This window comes from Hypanus sabinus, chromosome 31 (genome assembly GCF_030144855.1).
Source record: "Hypanus sabinus isolate sHypSab1 chromosome 31, sHypSab1.hap1, whole genome shotgun sequence".
Classification (NCBI taxonomy): Eukaryota; Metazoa; Chordata; class Chondrichthyes; order Myliobatiformes; family Dasyatidae; genus Hypanus; species Hypanus sabinus.
In genome coordinates, this window is record NC_082736.1 from 31795381 (window position 1) to 31816321 (window position 20941).

Sequence of the window (20941 nt, forward strand, 5' to 3'; positions counted from 1 at the left end):
ACGCACACAAATGTACTTGCAAGCGCGTACCCCACATGTCCCTGATGCCCGCTCTTTAAATGCAGTCACCCTTGTAAAGCGAGAAATGCACAGCAAGATCTCACCCAGGGCAGAGTTGATGGCCAGCTCCAGTGACAGTGGCTGAGGGCAAAATATTGGCCCCCGGGACCCACCGCCCCCACCTTTGCCCCCAGGCTCCCACCATTAGAGAGGGAAGGGGGTAGCGGCGAAGCCTCCCGCCTGGAGGTCCGCCCCCCCCCACCCCCGGCGTAGCGCAGTGCTCCCCCTTCACCACCCCTCCCTCGGTGCGAGGATCCCTCCTCAGCGTAACCTACCACAGCGAGGCACTCCCTCCCGGCCCAGCGTCAGTGAAACAGATACCCCACCCTCATTACCAAGAGCCCGGCTTGTGGAATCTTGCTGCGCACACTTTGGCTCCCTCCCTAGGCTCCCTCTGCACCCTCCTTCTGAATGCCCGGGGGAAAAAATTGATTGGGGGGGGGAGGAGGAGGGGATGGGAATCTGCACTCCCCAAATATACCCCATGGGTGGGGAACTAGGAAGGTCTGATGACCCGTGGATTCAAGAAAATTGGGCCCCACCCCTTCTGTACCTCTCCATCCCCACCATTTCCCTTCTCATCCCTCAACCAGGGCCAAGGAGTGCCCCTTTTTACCCCCACCTCCTTTCCTCACTCCACGGCCACTCATGGAGCTGGTGGGCCTGAGCAGGCCGGCCAATGGGAGGTCAGCTCATGAACCCGTGACCTCTGCCCTCCCCGGCGCCATCCTGGAAATGCCCAGTGTTGCCGGTGGCGATGGAGAAGGGAAGGGGAGTCCAGCCCAGTCGCCACCGCAGAGAAAGGATCTCGATAGCCTTCGGGAAATCTGATCCGGCTGGGCCTCATCTCGGTGTCCAACGTCCAACGAAGAGTCAATAAGGGTCTGCGGGGTGGGGGGTTGTTTAGTCAGCGGTCGAAGAAGAACTTGCTCTTTGTCAGTCCTCCGAGGGGCGGTGTCCCTCTGAATCGTCCCTCCGCCCATCGCCAGCGAGCGTCGTGTGTCAGCTGTGGGGACAGACGCAGAGTTAGGCCGACAGTCAGTGTTGTGGGGAGGGGAAGCCCTCGCACCACCTTGCTCCTCCTCCCCCACCTCCTCCCCAGAGTCTATCCTCGCTCCCTCCCACCGCGGTCGTCTGGCAGCCTGACCCCACAGTGAGGAATGTAACGGCACAGCTGGATCACACGGTTGTGGTTGGTTGAGGGGCAGATCTCAGCCAAGTGTACCGGGACGTGATCCGGTTTTTAAACTGCTTCCTCAGTGTTCCCTCACCCACCTCCCACAGCGCTCTCTCCTCAACCCCTCCAACAGTGATTCCTCCTCACTCCCTCCAACAGTTCCCTCCTCACTCCCTCCAACAGCGTTCCCTCCTCACCCCCTCCCACAGCGTTCCCTCCTCACTCCCTCCAACAGCGTTCCCTCCTCACTCCCTCCCACAGCGTTCCCTCCGCACCCCCTCCCACAGCGTTCCCTCCTCACCCCCTCCCACAGCGTTCCCTCCTCACCCTCTCCCACAGCGTTCCCTCCTCACTCCCTCCCACAGCGTTCCCTCCTCACCCCTCTCACAGCGTTCCCTCCTCACTCCCTCCAAGTTCCCTCCTCACCCCTCCCACAGCGTTCCCTCCGCACCCCCTCCCACAGCGTTCCCTCCGCACCCCCTCCCACAGCGTTCCCTCCTCACCCCCTCCCACAGCGTTCCCTCCTCACCCTCTCCCACAGCGTTCCCTCCTCACTCCCTCCAACAGTTCCCTCCTCACCCCTCCCACAGCGTTCCCTCCGCACCCCCTCCCACAGCGTTCCCTCCTCACCCTCTCCCACAGCGTTCCCTCTTCAACCTCTCCCATAACATTCCCTCTTCACTCCCTCCTCACCCCCTCCCACAAAGTCCTGCCTCACTCCCCTCCCACAGCGTTCTCTCCTCAACCCCTCCCACAGCGTACCCTCCTCACACCCCTCCCATAGCATTCCCTCTTCACTCCCTCCTCCCTCCCTCCCACTGTGTTCCCTCCTAACCCCTGTGGCCCTCCCTCCTCGCCGAGGGGAATGTGGAGGGTGCTAGGAGGAAGGAGAGGTGTGGAGGCCCAAGGGTGACTGTCTTTTAAAGTCGGGGTGGGGGGGGGGAGAGAGAGAATCCTCTCCCCTCCCCTCCCTGTCTGACCACAGCTCAGGAAGTCAAACTCACCTCCATCCCTCCTCCCAGTCCAGCAGCCCTGCGGGACGGACGGGAAACCCGGCTCAGGCAGGGTTCCAGCGGAGAACCTGCAGAGGCCGGCAGTGGGCTGGGAACGGCGGGGTGTCGTGGACAACTCTGGGGGGTGGGGGGGGGGGAAGAGATTCGAGAGTTCAGGCAGGGGCGAGGAGCAGGTTCATGTGAACCGCACAGCCTTCGGCCAGTTACATCGCGGCGCCGTTGGCCCTCGCCGAACGCTGGAAATCCCGCTGATGGGAAACCTGCTTCTCATTCTGAGCACAGTTTGATACGGCAGCCGCTTTCTTAGAAGTTGGCGGGCTGGCCGAAACTTTGACAAACTTGTAACAGTGCCACAGGGGAGAGTCTGGAAACACCAATGTGCCCGAGAACGGAGAAGCGTTTCCCACCATCGAGCACGACCGCACCGGAGCCCGGTCGCAGGCAAGCAGCATCAGGGACCCTCAGCACCCAGGCCGTGCTCTCCACTCCCTGCCTCCATCAGGAAGGAGGTACAGGAGCCTCAGGTCCCACACCACCTGGTTCAGGAACAGTTATTATCCCTCAACCATCGGGAAGGAGGTACAGGAGCCTCAGAACCCACGCCACCAGGTTCAGGAACAGTTATCATCCCTCAACCATCAGGAAGCAGGTACAGGAGCCTCAGAACCCACGCCACCTGGTTCAGGAACAGTTATTATCCCTCAACCATCAGGAAGGAGGTACAGGAGCCTCAGGTCCCACGCCACCAGTTTCAGGAACAGTTATTACCCCTCAATCATCAGGAAGGAGGTACAGGAGCCTCAGGACTCACACCACCAGGTTCAGGAACAGTTACTACCCCTCAACCATCAGGAAGCAGGTACAGGAGCCTCAGGACTCACACCACCAGGTTCAGGAACAGTTACTACCCCTCAACCATCAGGAAGCAGGTACAGGAGCCTCAGGACTCACACCACCAGGTTCAGGAACAGTTATTACCCCTCAACCATCAGGAAGGAGGTACAGGAGCCTCAGGACTCACACCACCAGGTTCAGGAACAGTTATTACCCCTCAACCATCAGGAAGCAGGTACAGGAGCCTCAGGACTCACACCACCAGGTTCAGGAACAGTTATCGCCCCTCAACCGTCATGCTCCTGAACCAACGTGGATAACTTCCCCTCACCCCAACTGGGAACCGATCTCACAACCCGTGGACTCACTTTCGCGGACTCCACAGGTCTTAGGTCCCTGTCCAGCGATTTAATTTGTCTGCGCTCGCACAGCTTTGGCCGTCGGTTGTTGGTCAGTCTGTTTCGTTGGTCCTACAGCGATTCTTTGTCCTGATGTGACTGCGTTCACACCGATGACCGTGCGGCCAAGGACAGCTCCGATGACACCGCCGTCGTGGGCCGTATCAAAGGGGGTGATGAATCAGCGTACAGGAGGGAGACTGGATAACAACAACCTCTCGCTCGGTGTCGGCAAGGCCAAGGAGCTGATGGCGGACTGCAGGAGCGGGAGACCGCAGGTCCCCGAGCCAGTCCTCGTATGAGGATCGGAGGTGGAGAGAGCCATTTCTGTGCGTTACTACTTCAAAGGACCTGTTCGGAGCCCGGCACGTCGGTGCATTTGCGAAGAAAGTTTCCTGAGGAGTCGGCGGAGATTTGGCACGACATTTAAAACTTTCACAAACTTCTGTGGAAGTGTGGTGACCGGCTGCGTCACGGGCTGGTACGGGAACAACGATGCTTTTGAGCGGAAAATCCTGCAAAAGCTAGCGGATTCGGCCCAGTTCATCACGGGTAAAACCCTTCCCAACTATTGAACACATCCACGTGAAACACTGTCCACAGAACCACAGAAACAGGCCTTTCGGCCCTTCTTGGCTGTGCCGAACCATTTTTCTGCCTCGTCCCACTGACCTGCACCATATCCCTCCATACACCTCTCATCCACGTACCTGTCCGAGTTTTTCTTAAATGTTAAGAGTGAGCCCGCATTTACAACTTCGTCCGTCATCGGGGTCTCGGCCCGAAACTTCGACTGTACTCTTCTCCATAGATGCTGCCCGGCCTGCTGAGTTCCTCCAGCATTTTGTGTGTTTTGCTCTGGATTTCCAGCATCTGCAGATTTTCTCCTGTCTGTCCATCATCAGAGACTCCCCCCCCCCACCCCCTCCCCCACCCAGGCCACGGTCTTTTCTCACTGCTGCCATCAGAGCAGTAACTACAACAGGATCAGTGAAAGATCAACCAGAGTGCAGAGGACATCAAACTGTGCAAATGCAAATATAAATAAATAGCAATAAATAATGAGAACGTGAGATAAAGAGTCTTTAATGTGAGATCACTGGTTGTGGGATCATCTCAATGGATGAGTGTGGTTGTCCCCTTTTGTTCAAGAGCCTGATGGTTGAGGGGTAGTAACTGTTCCTGAACCTGGTGGTGTGGGTCCTGAGGCTCCTGTACCTTCTACCTGATGGTTGAGGGGTAGTAACTGTTCCTGAACCTGGTGGTGTGAGTCCTGAGGCTCCTGTACCTTCTACCTGATGGTTGAGGGGTGATAACTGTTCCTGAACCCGGTGGTGTGAGTCCGGAGGCTCCTGTACCTCCTTCCTGATGGTTGAGGGGTAGTAACTGGTCCTGAACCTGGTGGTGTGAGTCCTGAGGCTCCTGTACCTTCTACCTGATGGTTGAGGGGTGATAACTGTTCCTGAACCCGGTGGTGTGAGTCCGGAGGCTCCTGTACCTCCTTCCTGATGGTTGAGGGGTAGTAACTGTTCCTGAACCTGGTGGTGTGAGTCCTGAGGCTCCTGTACCTTCTACCTGATGGTTGAGGGGTGGTAACTGTTCCTGAACCTGGTGGTGTGAGTCCTGAGGCTCCTGTACCTTCTACCTGATGGTTGAGGTGTAATAACTGTTCCTGAACCTGGTGGTGTGAGTCCTGAGGCTCCTGTACCTCCTTCCTGATGGCAGCAGTGAGGAGAGAGCACGCACATCCTTACTCCAAGGACAGTTTCACCAGATAAGTGTGATGTGGTTCATTTTGGAAGGTCAAATGTGATGGCAGTTTATAATATTAATGGTAAGACTCTTGGCAGTGTGGAGGATCAGAGGGAGCTTGGGGTCCGAGTCCATAGGACGCTCAAAGCTGCTGTGCAGGTTGAGTCTGTGGTTAAGAAGGCATACGGTGCATTGGCCTTCATCAATCATGGGATTGAGTTTAGGAGCCGAGAGGTAATGTTGCAGCTATATAGGACCCTGGTCAGACCCCACTTGGAGTACCGTGCTCAGTTCTGGTCGCCTCACTACAGGAAGGACGTGGAAACCATAGAAAGGGTGCAGAGGAGATTTACAAGGATTTTGCCTGGTTTGGGGAACTTATGAGAATAGGTTGAGTGAACTCGGCCTTTTCTCCTTGGAGTGACGGAGGATGAGAGGTGACCTGATAGAGGTGTACGAGATGGTGAGAGGCATTGATCGTGTGGATAGTCAGAGGCTTTTTCCCAGGGCTGAAACAAGAGGACACAGGTTTAAGGTGCTGGGGAGTAGGTACAGAGGGGATGTCAGGGGTGAGTTTTTCACTCAGAGAGTGGTGAGTGCGTGGAATGGGCTGCCGGTAACGGTGGTGGAGGCGGATACAATAGGGTCTTTTAAGAGGCTTTTGCATAGGTGCATAAAGCTTAGTAAAATAGAGGGCTATAGGTAAGCCCAGGTAATTTCTGAGGTCGGGACAAGTTCGGCACAACTTTGTGGGCTGAAGGGTCCGTATTGTGTTGTAGGTTTTCTATGTTCCTAACGTCTTGTACAGCAGTAAAAATGACATCGCAACTCCTGTACGCGGAGAGACTGTAAGACACCGCATTGACCATCCACACCGAAGAGAGTCACTGGCGGGAGGAGCTCACACACTGGACAAGGAGGGGCGTCAATAAATCAAAACACAAAATGCCCGGCGGAACTCAGCAGGCCGGGCAGCATCTGTGGGAGGAGGTAGTGAGGACGTTTCGGGCCGAAACCCTTCATCAGGAATGAAGTAACGTGGGATGGTCGAGGGGGGGGGATAAGAGGTGGGGGGAGGGATGAAGTAGAGAGCTGGGAGGTGATGGGTTGGAGGGACATGGGCTACGGGGAAGGTGGAGAATTATGGGAAATAAAAGAGAAAGAAAGGTAGGGCTGGGGGGAGATTATAGAGACGGGGGAAAAAAGAGAGAGAAAGAGAACCAGACTAAGATTATAGATAGGGATGGGGGTAAGTGGGGGGGGGCAGGGGTATCAGCGGAGGTCTGTGAGTTGAATGTTCGTGCCGGCAGGTAGGGGGCTACCTAGGCGGGAGATAAGGTATTGCTCCATCGACCTGTGGGTGGCCTCATCTTGACGGTAGAGGAGGCCACGGACAGACATGTTGGAGTGGGAGTGGTGTGTGGAATTGAAGTGTGTGGCCACAGGGAGATCCCGCCACTGCTGGAGGACTGAGCGCCGGTGTTCGGCGAGACGGTCTCCCAGTCTGCGGCGGGTCTCCCCAATGTATAAATGGCCGCATCGGGAGCACCGGATCACCCCAGCTGACTCGCAGGTGAAGTGTTGCCTCACCTGGAAGGACTGTCTGGGGCCTGGGATGGTGGTGAGGGAAGAAGTGTGGGGGCAGGTGCAGCACTTCTTCCGTTTGCAGGGATGAGTGCCCGGAGGGAGGTCGGAGGGGAGGGATGGGGGGGGGGGGGGGTATGATTTGAGTATCCTGCATGCTGGTGTCCTGGTGTGCTCTGCACCGTCCCTCAATAAACAGCACAACATGGTGCCAGATGTGGTTGATCGCCGATGAACTCAAGCTACTGACCCATTGAAATGCTCCCACAACCCATGGGGATCACTTTCAAGGACCCTTCATCTCATGTTCTCCAATATTTATTACTTATTTGTTATTAATATTTCTTTCCTCTGCGTATTTTCATGGTTCATTGTCTTTTACACACAGGTTCAACACCGAAGTTGGTGTCATCTTTCATTGGCTATCATGGCTATTATTCTAGTATGGACTTATTGAGTATGCCCGCAAGAAATTCATCTCAGGGTTGTATATGGTGATATATTTTGAAATCTGGACCTTAAATACGTGTCCCTGAGCATCTGAAATTTGTAAAGGGGGAAAAGATTCTGACGGGTATATGCATCTCAAAATCATACCAAGTATAATTTGTAGATCTTGTAGGGGAGCCTAGGGCAAGAGGGCACAGCTTCAGGATTGAAGGATGGCCATTTAGAAGAGAGATGTGGAGAAATTACTTTAGACAGAGGGTGGTGAATCTGTGGAATTTGTTGCCCACGAGCGGCTGTGGAGGCCAAGTCACTGGGTGTATTGAAGGCAGAGATAGGCAGGTTCTTGATTAGCCGGGGCATCAAAGGGTATGGGGAGAAAGCAGGGGAGTGGGGATGACTGGAAGAATTGGCCCGTGATTGAACGGCGGAGCAGACTTGATGGGCTGAATGGCCTACTTCTGCTCCTCTATCTTACGGTCTTATTTCTCAATTCATTTAGTCGTTGCAGCCTACCCTCTCCAAACCGGGCAGCATCCTGGTGAAGCTCTGCAAAGTCCCCACATCCTCCCTGTAGTGGGGTGGGGGGGGACCAGAAATGCACCCAAGTGTAACCCGGGCGGGGTTTTACACAGCCGTAACGCCCCTTCCTGCTCTCACTCCATCCCTTCCCTTCGCCTCTTTATACTGACACTCTACCCCCCCACCCACATTGAAGCCCTAAAACGCCAGCCTGTACATTCCCCCCCCCCCTCCCCCCGACCGCGTCCCGGCCGAAGTTCCTCCTCGGTAAGATTCTCGGAAAGGATTGAGAATCTGTTCGGACTCCTCGAGGGTGAGAACCGGGCTCAACATCACCGGCGTACGTTGTGAGATTTGTTTATACATTGCAGCTGTACATTGCAATACACACAGAGACAGGAATTCAAACACACACAAAATGCTGGCGGAACGCAGCAGACCAGGCAGCGTCTATAGAGAGAAGCACTGTCGACGTTTCGGGCCGAGACCCTTCGTCAGGACTAACCGAAAGGAGAGATAGTAAGAGATTTGAAAGTAGGAGGGGGAGGGGGAATCCGAAAGGATAGGAGAAGACCGGAGGGGGTGGGGGGTGAAGCTGAGAGCCAGAAAGGTGATTGGCGAAAGGGATACCGAGCTGGAGAAGGGGAAGGATCAGGGACGGGAGGCCGAGGGAGAAAGAAAAGGGGGAGGGAGCACCAGAGGGAGTGGAGAGCAGGCAAGGAGTGATTGTGAGAGGGGCAGAGAGAGAAAAAAAGGGGGGGGAATAGATTAATACAGGATGGGGTAAGAAAGGGAGGAGGGGCATTAACGGAAGTTAGAGAAGTCAATGTTCATGCCATCAGGTTGGAGGCTACCCAGCCGGTATATAAGGTGTTGTTCCTCCAACCTGAGTTTGGATTCATCGCGACAGTAGAGGAGGCCGTGGATGGACGTGCGAGACTCCCGCTAAAACCCCCAGCAGCGGCACGGGGCCTGACCCGAGCACTTCACGGCACCAGGGGAAGGGGGTTCGGACCCCGCCGCTGCCTGTTCGCGACCGGGCGGGGTCAGTGAGTCGTGGGCGTGCGGCGTTGGCGCAGGAAGCCTGTCGGTACCCGGGTGGCGACCACAGAACTGTCCTGCTGGACCAGCCGAGAAGCAAATCAGAAGCACCCGGACACCAATGCCTCCTCCCGACACCATGTCCCTCCATCTTCCTCACAACCAAACGTGTCTTAAAAGTCTCTCCTGTATTTGCCTCCACCGCCACACCAGGCATCCACCACTCTCCGAGTAAAAAACTTACCCCTTTGAACCTATCCCCCTCTCACCCTCAAAGCATGCTCCCTCTCCAATCTGTCCATGCCTCTCATAACCTTGTAGCCCCCTATCAGCTCTCCGACCCACCAGCTCAAACAACACAAATAAAGTTAACTTTTCATCTTCCATAACCCGTGTCCCGCTGTAGCCGGGGAGGGAGAGTTTGAAATCAGAATACTGACCCCCCACCCCCCCAAGAGCGGAGGTAGGCTAGCCCGCTCTCCCGCCACCCCCGGGGGAACAGCACATGGTTAGAGCAGATGTACTGAACGCAGGATCCGATCTGCATTTTTGGCTGGAGAGTCGGATTTGGAAAATAAACAGAATTTGATCCAAGTCACCTCCCCTCCTCTTGCGCGCAGGCGAGATGCAAGAAACAGCAGGACAGAAGCTGGGCTCTCGGGACCGTCCTGCCGGCCGAGAGAGAGCGATTTGATTTCACCGTCGCAGACAGCGTCCCGTCACAGTCTCTCAGCCCTCACAGACAGGTCCACACCGTCCCATCACACACTCCCGGGGTCAGACACAGAGTGAAGCTCCCTCCACACCGTCCCATCACACACTCCCGGGGTCAGACACAGAGTGAAGCTCCCTCTGCACCGTCCCATCACACACTCCCGGGGTCAGACACAGAGTGAATCTCCCTCCACACCGTCCCATCACACACTCCCGAGGTCAGACACAGAGTGAATCTCCCTCCACACCGTCCCATCACTCACTCCCGGGGTCAGACACAGAGTGAATCTCCCTCCACACCGTCCCATCACGCACTCCCGGGGTCAGACACAGAGTGAATCTCCCTCCACACCGTCCCATCACACACTCCCGGGGTCAGACACAGAGTGAATCTCCCTCCACACCGTCCCATCACTCACTCCCGGGGTCAGACACAGAGTGAATCTCCCTCCACACCGTCCCATCACGCACTCCCGGGGTCAGACACAGAGTGAAGCTCCCTCCACACCGTCCCATCGCACACTCCCGGGGTCAGACACAGAGTGAAGCTCCCTCCACACCGTCCCATCACACTCTCCCGGGGTCAGACACAGAGTGAAGCTCCCTCCACACCGTCCCATCACACACTCCCGGGGTCAGACACAGAGTGAAGCTCCCTCCACACCGTCCCATCACACACTCCCGGGGTCAGACACAGTGAAGCTCCCTCCACACCGTCCCATCACACACTCCCGGGGTCAGACACAGAGTGAAGCTCCCTCCACACCGTCCCATCACGCACTCCCGGGGTCAGACACAGAGTGAAGCTCCCTCCACACCGTCCCATCGCACACTCCCGGGGTCAGACACAGAATGAAGCTCCCTCCACACCGTCCCATCACACACTCCTGGGGTCAGACACAGAGTGAAGCTCCCGCCGCACCGTCCCATCACACACTCCCGGGGTCAGACACAGAGTGAATCTCCCTCCACACCGTCCCATCATACATCCCCCCCCCCACCAACTCTCTCTCTGCCTATGACTGCAACAGTTAAATCCCGATCGTGCTGGTGGGGAGTTCCTGGACGAATACACTCTCGGGAAGCCTGGGATCAATTATCCTGCGAAGACAATCAGGACTATTGTGACTGGAGCCGGGATCCGCCTCCCTTCCTTCTGCCTGAAATTCCAGCAAACCGCCTGCATTAAATCAACACAAACAGGCCAAGGGGGCTCCTGGCTCTGCCTGGGCCTGCCCCGCACAGGTAAGCTGCCAGCCCGGGTCACAGACACAGGCGTCGACGCTGTTTCGCTGTTCAACCCAAACAGCGTTACACCGTTTGTCAGGCCTGCAGTGAACTGACACATCCCACCCCCCCCCCCCCCCCCCGCCCGTCTGTGAGTGGGGGAGAGAGACAGAGAGATGGGGAGAGAGACAGAGTGATGGGGGCAGAGAGGGAGAGAGGTGTCGTAGTAATATGATCCTACAGTACAGATGCAGGCCCTTTGGCCCATCTTTCCCCGTACCAAACTATTTAGCTTATCTACTCCCATCGACCTGCACCTGGCCCATAGCCCTCCATGCCCTTACCACCCTCGTACCATGCACAAACTTCTCTTAAACATTGAAATCAAGCTGGCGTGCACCACCTGTGCTGGCAGGATCGGCTCACAAGCCCGCGGCCCTCTGAGTGGAACAGTTGCCCCTCGCGCCCCCCTCAAACTTCTCACCTTCCACCCTTAAACCCGTGACCTCTAGCTTCAGTCCGACCCCGCCTCAGCTGGGAAAAGCCCCCCCCCCCCCCCCCACCACTCGCATTTACCCCGTTGCAGATGGAGGCGCGAGGGCGTAGAGGACCAGCGGAGTGGTGTCGCAGCGGACAACGTCCGGAAGACCAATCAATCGACTGTGGACTTCAGGGAGGGTGAGACGAGGGAACACGCACCGGTCCTCATGGAGGGGTCAGAAGTGGAGAGAGCGAGCAATTCCAAGTTCCCGGATGGACCCAACGCATCGATGCAGCTACAAGGGAGGCGACACGGCGGCGATATTTCATTCGGAGTTTGACGAGATTTGGTTTGTCAACTAAAACACCCGGAAACTTCTGCAAATATACCGTGGAGAGCATTCTGACTGGCTGCATCACCGTCTGGGGGATGGGGAGGGGGGGTGGCGTGGATTCTGCAGAAGATCGAAGTAGGTGGCAGAAACTCAGAAAATTAGTTAGCTGCACCTTGGGCCTCCATTAAGGACCCCCACCACCCAGGACATGCCCTCTCCTCATTGCCACCATCAGGGAGGAGGGACAGGAGCCTGAAGACACACACTCAGCGATTCAGGAACAGCTTCTTCCCCTCTGCCATCGGGGAGGAGGTACAGGAGCCTGAAGACACACACTCAGCGATTCAGGAACAGCTTCTTCCCCTCTGCCATCAGGGAGGAGGTACAAGAGCCTGAAGACACACACTCAACGATTCAGGAACAGCTTCTTCCCCTCTGCCATCAGGGAGGAGGTACAGGAGCCTGAAGACACACACTCAGTGATTCAGGAACAGCTTCTTCCCCTCTGCCATCAGGGAGGAGGTACAGGAGCCTGAAGACACACACTCAGTGATTCAGGAACAGCTTCTTCCCCTCCGCCATCAGGGAGGAGGTACAGGAGCCTGAAGACACACACTCAACGATTCAGGAACAGCTTCTTCCCCTCTGCCATCAGGGAGGGGGTACAGGAGCCTGAAGACACACACTCAACGATTCAGGAACAGCTTCGTCCCCTCTGCCATCTGATTTCTGAATGGACATTGAACCCCTGAACATTACCTCACTATCTCTGTTTTTTTCACTACTTATTTAATTTAACTATTTAATAGACACACACACACACATATATATTTACTGTAATTCAGTTTTTAAAATATTTATCATGTATTGCATTGTACTGCTGCGTTAACGTTAACAAATTTCACGACATATGCCAGAGATACTGATTCTGATGCTGATTATAATTTTGTATACCTCTGTCAAATCTCCCCTCTTGTCTTAGAACCATAGAACATTACAGCACAGAAACAGGCCTTTTGTCCCTTCTTGGCTGTGCCGAACCATTTTTCTGCCTCGTCCCACTGACCTGCACCCGGCCCATATCCCTCCAAACCCCTCTCATCCATGTACCTGTCCAAGTTTTTCTTAAATGTTAAACGTGAGCCCGCATTCACCACTTCATCTGGCAGCTCGTTCCACACTCAATCTTCTACGTTCTAAGGAATGAAGTCCCAGCCTATTCAATCTTTCCCCATAACTCAGGCCCTCCGGACCCGGCAACATCCTTGTAAATTCTTTCTGTGCTCTTTCAACCTTATTTACATCTTTCCTGTAGGTAGGTGAGCAAAATTACTCCAGTTTAGGCCTCACCAACGTCTTATACAACTTCAACATAACATCCCGTCTCCTGCACTCAATACTTCGATTTATGAAGGCCAATCTGCCAAAGGCTTTCTCTACCTGTTACACCACTTCCGATGAATTCCGGACCTGTATTCCCAGATCCCTCTGTCCTACCACACTCCTCAGTGCCCGGCCGTTCACCATGTAAGACCCACCCAGGCTGGTCCTACGGAAGTGCAGAACCTCGCACTTGTCTGTATCTCCCCTTTTTTGTCGTCCATTTTCCCAGCTGGTCCAGATCCCCCCGAAAGCCTTCCTCGCTGTCCGCCACACCCCCCCCCCCAATCTTGGGGTCACCCACGAACGTGTCGATCCGGTTTAACCACGGCGTCAGCTAGATCGCTGACGTGGATGCCAATCGACTGTGGGCCCAGCACATCCCTGCCGCACTCCACTAGTCACAGGCCTCCAGTCAGAGAGGCAACCCTCTTCTCCCACAAAGCCAGTGTCTCATCCAATTTACTACCGCACCCTGAATACTGAGCGACTGAACCTTCTCGACCAGCCTCCCATGTGGGACCTTGTCAAAGGCCTTGCTGACGTCCACGTAGACAATACCCACAGCCTTGCCTTCATCCACTCTCCTGGTAACTTCCTCGAAAACCTCTAGAATTGGTTAGACACACCCTACCACGCACAAAGCCACACTGATGATCCTTGATCAGTCCATGTCTATCTAAATATTTGTACATCCAGTCCCTCAGGATACCATCCAATAATACTGAGGTCAGGCTCATAAACTTTTATTTTCAGAGCCTTTCTTACCCAGCGGAATGAAGTTAACAACCCTCCGATCCTCTTGTACCTCACCTGTTGCTAAGGGTGATTTAAATATCTCTGCTTGGGCCCCAGCAATTTCTGCTCTGGCCTCCCACAGGGTCTGGTCAGGTCCTGGGGATTAACCCACCCTGATTTACCACAGGACAGCAAACACCTCCTCCTCTGTCATCTGTACAGGGTCCGATCTCTCGCTGCACTTTGCCCCACTTCTACAGCCTCTGGGTCCATCTCCTGAATGCAGAAAACATCTGTTTTAAGATCTCCCCCGTCTCTTCCGGCTCCACACTCGGATCGCCATTCCGGTCTTCCAGAGGCCCATTTTGTCCCGTGCAACCCTTTTGCTCTCAACATAATTGCAGAATCTCTTTCAGAGACCTCATGCCTTCTTTTAGAGGAGTGGGGTGGGGGAGAAGAGGGAGAAAGAGGGGGAAAGAGAGAGGGGGGAGAGAGGGGAGAGCGGGGGAGGGGGAGAAGAGGGGGAGGGAGGAGGGAGAGAGAGGGAGGGGGAGGGGGAGAAGGGGGAGAGAGGGAGAGGGGGGAGAGAGGGGGAGGGAGGAGGGAGGGAGAGGGAGGGGGAGGGGAGAAGAGTGGAAGAGGGGGAGGGGAGAAGAGGGAAAGAGGGGGGGAGAGAGGAGGGGAGAAGAGGAGGAGGGAGGAGGGAGAGAGAGGGTGGGGGACGGGGAGAAGAGGGGAAGAGGGGGAGGGGAGAAGAGGGGAAGAGGGGAGAGAGGGGGAGGGAGGGGGAGAGAGAGGGAGGAAGAAGGAGAGGGAGAGGGGGAGAGGGAAGGGTATAGTGGAAGACACAGGCAGGGTTTATAAACTGCTGTGATCCACAATAGTTATGAGTGGTATGAAGAGATACTTTGTTCAAAGTTCAAAGAGAATTTATTATGTAAATGTTACCATATGCCTGATGGTGGCAGAGAAGAGAGCATGGCGGGAAGGTGGGTCCCTGTCGACGGCTGCAACTTTCTTGTAGCAGTGGTCCTTGCAGATGCGATCAATGGTGGGGAGGGCTTTACCCCCGTGACGGACTACCACCTGCTGTGGGCTTTTTCAATTCCTGGGTTTCCGTATCGGGCAGTGACTCGGCGGGGTAGAAGGCCGCGCATGTAGTTTCTAAATGACATTCCAAACCTACACAAACTCCTGAGGAAGTAGAAGTTTGGTGGCTTCTTTTGCGACGGATGCTCCCATTACAGTAGACAACAGGGCTGAATGGCCTAATTCTGCTCCTATCTCTTATGGGCATGATGATGTCATACGACACGGCACCTTATGAACTTCAACATTACAACCCGACTCCTGTACTCGATGAATCAGCCCGTAATTGGCCACAACTCACGCAGGGTTGAGAGGATAACTTGGGGTCTCAACTCCTGCACAGACTCCACCCCTCTCCCATCCGTGTAGCTCTCCTCCCCGTGCGCAGGGCGGACTCCCAAGTCCCCCCCCCCACCCCCCGGCCCCTTCCTGGCGGTACGGGATAAGGCGCCGGGCTAACGGCCCGGGGGTGCGGGACTTGCCTGAGAGAGTCCAGTGGCGGTCTGGAGGTCAGTGTCCAGTTCAGAGAGAGCTGACGTCCGTGCGCCAAGCGGGCGCCGCCCCCGGTGTGTCAGCGACGGACCTAAAGACAGAAATAGACACGGGTAGGAGGAACCCATCTAATTCCGCTCTCACCCCCCCCCCCCCCACCACCCCATGCAGCGTCAGGAGGGATTATAAATCCCAGCACAGCAGTTAGCTTATGCCTGACAGCCCCAGCGACATGGGTTCAAATCCCGCCACTGCCTGTAAGGGGTTCGCACGTTCTCCCCCTTGACGGTGAAGGTTTCCTCCCACAGATGTATGTGCGTCAGGTTTCGCTACGTTGGTGCCGGAAACCGTGGCATCACTTGCTGGCAGGCCCCCCCCCCCCCCCAGCACATCCTCAGACTGCGTCGGTCGATGACCCAGAACAGAGCATTTCACTGTACGTTTCGACGCATGTCTGACAAATTAAAGTTTATCTTTAGCCTCTGAAGGGGAGTGGGATGGACGAGAGGGCGGGAGATTTAGAAACCAAACCAGGACTAACCCCAGGGCCGTCAAAAGTGAGGCAGAGGGGGCAGTGAACGGGCAAACTCAGTACCAGGGGAAAGTCGTTCATAGTTATTACCAGATTAGGGGACTGTGTGGAGGGAGCTTCACTCTGTGTCTGACCCCGGGAGTGTGTGATGGGACGGTGCGGAGGGAGCTTCACTCTGTGTCTGACCCCGGGTGTGTGTGATGGGACAGTGTGGAGGGAGCTTCACTCTGTGTCTGTCCCCGGGAGTGTGTGATGGGACAGTGTGGAGGGAGCTTCACTCAGTGTCTGACCCCGGGAGTGAGTGATGGGACGGTGTGGAGGGAGCTTCACTCTGTGTCTGACCCCGGGAGTGTGTGATGGGACAGTGTGGTGGGAGCTTCACTCTGTGTCTGACCCCGGGAGTGTGTGATGGGACGGTGTGGAGGGAGATTCACTCTGTGTCTGTCCCCGGGAGTGTGTGATGGGACAGTGTGGAGGGAGCTTCACTCAGTGTCTGACCCCGGGAGTGAGTGATGGGACGGTGTGGAGGGAGCTTCACTCCGTGTCTGACCCCGGGAGTGTGTGATGGGACGGTGTGGAGGGGTGTTCACTCTGTGTCTGACCCCGGGAGTGTGTGATGGGACGGTGTGGAGGGAGCTTCACTCTGTGTCTGACCCCGGGAGTGTGTGATGGGACGGTGTGGAGGGAGCTTCACTCAGTGTCTGACCCCGGGAGTGAGTGATGGGACGGTGTGGAGGGAGCTTCACTCCGTGTCTGACCCCGGGAGTGTGTGATGGGACAGTGTGGAGGGAGCTTCACTCTGTGTCTGACCCCGGGAGTGTGTGATGGGACGGTGTGGAGGGAGCTTCACTCTGTATCTGACCCCGGGAGTGTGTGATGGGACGGTGCGGAGGGAGCTTCACTCTGTGTCTGACCCTGGGAATGTCTATTTTGTATTATTTCGCTTGACGACTGTATTTTGTTTTGTAAATAAGTAACGCACGCGCGGAGGGACCTCTCAATTCCTCCGTCGGCCTGCACCTCCACGTCCGCACCCTCTGCGGCACCAGCTCTCCCACCCCTTTGGGCGGTGACCTTCTCCCTCTCCTCAGGGTCTTTACAAGGACAGTGGTGTAAAAAGGTCCCGGCGGATCACTGGGGGACCCGAGTCACCCCAACCACAAACTGTTCCAGCTGCTCCCGTCCGGGAAGCGGTACCGCAGGCTCCGGGACAGCCTCCCCCAGCAGGCCATCACCCCGATACAACTGTATATTGACTGCCCTGTTGTACATACCATTTACGATAAATTACACATTTAGACGGAGACGGCACATAAAGATTTTTACTCCTGATCTAAGTAATAAAGTTCATTCATTTCAGTTCCCCTGGACCCCTGCCTCCTCTGGACCAAGACCCGAGATCGTCATTGCAACCCCGCCACCCCGGCCGCCCCCAACCCCGGTCACTTACACGGCGCTGCTGACGTTGGCGGAGCCGGTGACGGGGTCGGGGACCTTGGGCGATCCGTGGACCCAGCGGTAGCAGTCGGCGGCGCTGCGCGCCTGTCCGCAGGCGCTGCGGGTGCAGTAGACGATGCCCAGGGCCAGCGCCGCCGCGCCGAGGACGCACACCGGGACGAGGAGGGCGGCGAGCAGCCAGCGGTAGCCCCGGGAGCTCTGCCCGCGGCTGGGTGCGGTGGGGCCCGCCTTCACCTGCCGGCCCTCCTCCCCATCCGAGTCGCCGGCCGGGCTGGGGTGCTCTGCGGGGTGGGCGCTGCTGTGGTTGAGGAGGGGTCCCGCCCGCACCGATGCCTCTGTAGCCTGGGCAGGAGGATATACCATCTCCTTGGGGTGCCTTGTAGACTGGGGAAGGGGCTTTTCCCCTGGAGATTTGGGACCGGATTGTTCCATCGAATCGGGGACGTGCGGGTCATGTACCTGGGGTTGTCCCGTGGAGATGGGACTGACTTGGCCATTCACCTTGGGTCGTCCTGTAGATGTGAAAGGGGTTGGGCCCGTCACCCCGGGTTGCCCTGTAGATCGGGAAGGAGGGGGTCCCACCTCGGCCGGCCCCCCGGTAGGCACGGCAGGAGATCGTCCCATCCCCACTGGCTGCCGAGTGGGCAAGGGAGAGGGCCGCCCTGTCTCCGCAGCAGCCTCCCGCCACCCGTCCACGGTCCCGGTCGGGAAGGAGGGGAGGCTGGCGCGCTCAGGTTCCGGCAGGCAGGAGAACCCGTCCGGCTCCAGGACGAAGCCCTCCCGGCAGTGACATTCGAAATGCCCCAAGTAGTTGACGCACATCTGCTGGCAGCTGCCCCGGAACTGGCACTCGTCCACGTCTTGGCAGTAGCCGACGCCCCCCTCATCCCGCTCCAGCCGGTAGCCCACCCGGCAGAAGCAGCGGTAGGACCCCGGGGCGTTGGCGCAGAGCTGCGGGCATTGTCCCAGCGCGCACTCGTCCACGTCCCGGCACTCGCCCCCGTCCAGCCGGTAGCCCGGGGCGCAGAGGCACGTGTACGAGCCCGGGGCGTTGGTGCAGAGCTGGGGGCACGGCTCCAGCGCGCACTCGTCCACGTCCCGGCACGACCGGCCGTCCGGCGCCAGCTCGAAGCCGGCCCGGCAGCCGCACCGGTGCGAAGACCCGCTCTCCGTGCACAGCTGCTCGCAGCCGCCCGCGGCGCACCGCCCGCCCTGCTCCGTCCCGGGACTCCGGCAGTGAGGGGGATCCCGAGACCAGCCGACTCCGCCCTCCCTCGCTTTGCAGAGGACGGAGACGGGAGCCTGGGGAGGGGCGCAGCGCACGGTGGCCACCGAGCCGAAGGGGACCCGGCGCAGGCTGGATAAGGTTAAGCCGAACGGGGCGGCGTAGGTGACCGGTGCGAAAGCCTCCAGCGGCGGGCACATCCCGCGGAAGGTGTACCGGCAGAGATAGCCGTCCACCGAGAGCCGGCACGAACCCTCCACCCACTTGAAGTCGGTCGCGTCCCCGGCGCCGTAGGTCAGGGCGACGCAGCGGGCGGCCGGGCAGGAAATCCCCCCGTCTTCCCCTTCGCCCGCCCCGTCCCCCAGCCAGTTGGTAAAGCGGGTATCCTGGTCCCCGGTTGTCCAAGTGAAGCCCCGCAGCGGCTTGCGGGGGGCGCACTGGCGGGGCTGCCGCTGGAGACCGAGCCACAGTTTCAGCGCCTTCCCCCGGCCCGGCAGCTCCAAGCCCCGAACCAGCTCCTCGACCAGCGCCGCCTCGGCTCGCCGCCTCACGCTGGCCAGGTTGCCCCCGGTCTCCCGGCACGCCCGCCACGCCTGGGTGAAGGAGCGGCGCCGCAGGTGGGCGGTGTAGCACGAGTCGGGCCCGCAGACGCCGTTGGAGGCTCCGGGTTCCCCGCCGCCGGAGGAGGGCGAGCCGGACGCGGGGGGCAGCAGGCAGGACAGGCCGAGCCAGAGAGCGAACATCCCGGCTTGCCGGCGAATCCCCCGCTCGACTCAACTGTGCACTCAGCAGACGGGACTCGGTGGGAGAGAATTCTCCTCCCGGTCCGGGGAGGGGAGTGGAGTGTGGGAGGAGCGAGCGAGGGAGGGCCGGAGAGGACAAGGAGGGAGGGGAGAGAGTGAAGAGAAGGGGACGGAATGGAAGGGGAGAGAGGAATGAGTAGGGAGGAGGGGAAGGGGAGGGAGATGAAAAGGGAGGGGAGAGGATAGAAGGAAGAAGGGGAAGAGGGAGGGGAGAGAAGGGAGAGGGGCATGGAGGAGAGCGGGAAGGAGGAGGAGGAGGGAAGGAGAGAGGGAGTGGAGGTAAGAGGAAGGGAGAGTGAGGGGAAAGAAGTGGAGTGAGTTATTTCCAAACTATATTCAGATTATATATATATATATATCATACCAACGTAGAAAGTGCATTCAGTCACGTTATCTTATTTTTTAAATATTCACCACTCACATGCCCCATGGCAAATATCGGGAGGGTAGAATTTTCACCTGACCCAGACTCTCCAGGTGTGATAGGGGAGTGACCCCTGACCATAGTCCCTTCCCACTGAGTGAGCTGGAGGCGCGGACCTTCAGTCTGTCCCTCAGCAGACGAATAATGCTTATTCTGTGCGAGGGTCACTCTCCGTAACTGTACAGAGTCACTGTTTATTCAGGGTGAGGGTCAGTCACTGTGTAACTGTACAGGGTCACTGTTCATTCAGGGTGAGGGTCACTCACTGTAACTGTACAGATTCCATCTGAGCCAGTGATATCCCACGACTGCATATCTGAGCCCTGCTGTCTTTAATCATGAAGGTCTCCTGATTAATTTGAGATGTCGATGGATGTGCGGTCTGTGATTGTGTGGTCTGCGCCGAGCTGGGGGGGGGGGGGGGGAGGCCTTGCCCGTGCAGTCGCCACCCTCCTGTCTCCAGTTCCGTAATCCTGTGTGCGCCTGGAGGTTTCAAACTGGTCGGGTCGCCGATTGATCCTGTTCTCCGTGCAGGTGTGTCTGTGGCTGTGTGTGTGAATCTGAACATGTTTGTGTGTGTGTCTGTCTGTCTGTCAGTCTGCGTGTAACCTGTATGTGAGTGCGTGTGTGTGTGTGTGTGTGTGTGTGTGTGTGTGTGTGTGTGTGTGTGTGTGTGTGTGTGAGAGAGAGAGGGAGGGAGCGAGAGAGAGAGAGAGAGAGAGGGAGGGAGAGAGAGAGAGAGAGAGAGAGAGAGAGCGCACACATATGCAGGCAATAGAAACGCGCACAAGCTGTGATTTCATCTTAAATCGAACCATCTGACCATCCCCGTGGAGGAGAGGGGGCAGATGGAGGAGGGGCAAGGGTAGGGTAGGGGCAGGTAGGGGAGGGGACGTAAGCAGGAGGGGCAAAGGGAGCAGGTAGGGTGCAGCTGGAGGCTGAGGGGGAAGGGCAAGAGGATGGGAGGTGTGTAGGAGGGGCAAAGGGGCAGATAGGGTGCAGGTGGAGGCCGAGGGGGAAGGGTAGCTGGAGGGGGAGGGGAACAAGGAATGGGAGGGGGCAGAAGGAGGGGAGAGAGACAGGAAGAGGGAGAGGGAGCCAAGATGATGGGGGAGGGCAGGAGGGGAGGAAGATCGGGGAGAGGTGGGGTGGGAAGGGGGATGCTGGCGGCTGGGCTGGGTTCCGATTCCTGGGAGTCGCCGGAGAAGGTGTTGTT

At 57.4% G+C, this 20941-nt stretch overlaps 1 protein-coding gene across 1 annotated transcript; it reads right to left on the minus strand.

The window, feature by feature from the left end:
* Positions 1 to 283: 283 nt before the first annotated feature.
* Positions 284 to 19287, minus strand: LOC132383672 (endosialin-like). Its single transcript, XM_059954863.1, has 3 exons — positions 17266 to 19287; positions 15274 to 15374; positions 284 to 1066 (listed from the first exon to the last, which is right to left on the minus strand). The coding sequence occupies exons 1-2, from the start codon at positions 19239 to 19241 to the stop codon at positions 15314 to 15316; spliced, it is 2037 nt and encodes a 678-aa protein (XP_059810846.1). The 5' UTR covers positions 19242 to 19287; the 3' UTR covers positions 284 to 1066; positions 15274 to 15313.
* Between the last annotated feature and the right edge of the window lie 1654 nt (positions 19288 to 20941).

Excerpts from the sequence above, each read along its gene's own strand:
- LOC132383672 (XM_059954863.1), bottom strand. The coding sequence starts at position 19,241 with ATGTTCGCTCTCTGGCTCGGCCTGTCCTGCCTGCTGCCCCCCGCGTCC. Across the intron at positions 15,375-17,265 it reads GCCAACGTCAGCAGCGCCGT|GTCCGTCGCTGACACACCGG; the intron begins GTAAGTGACCGG and ends TTCTGTCTTTAG.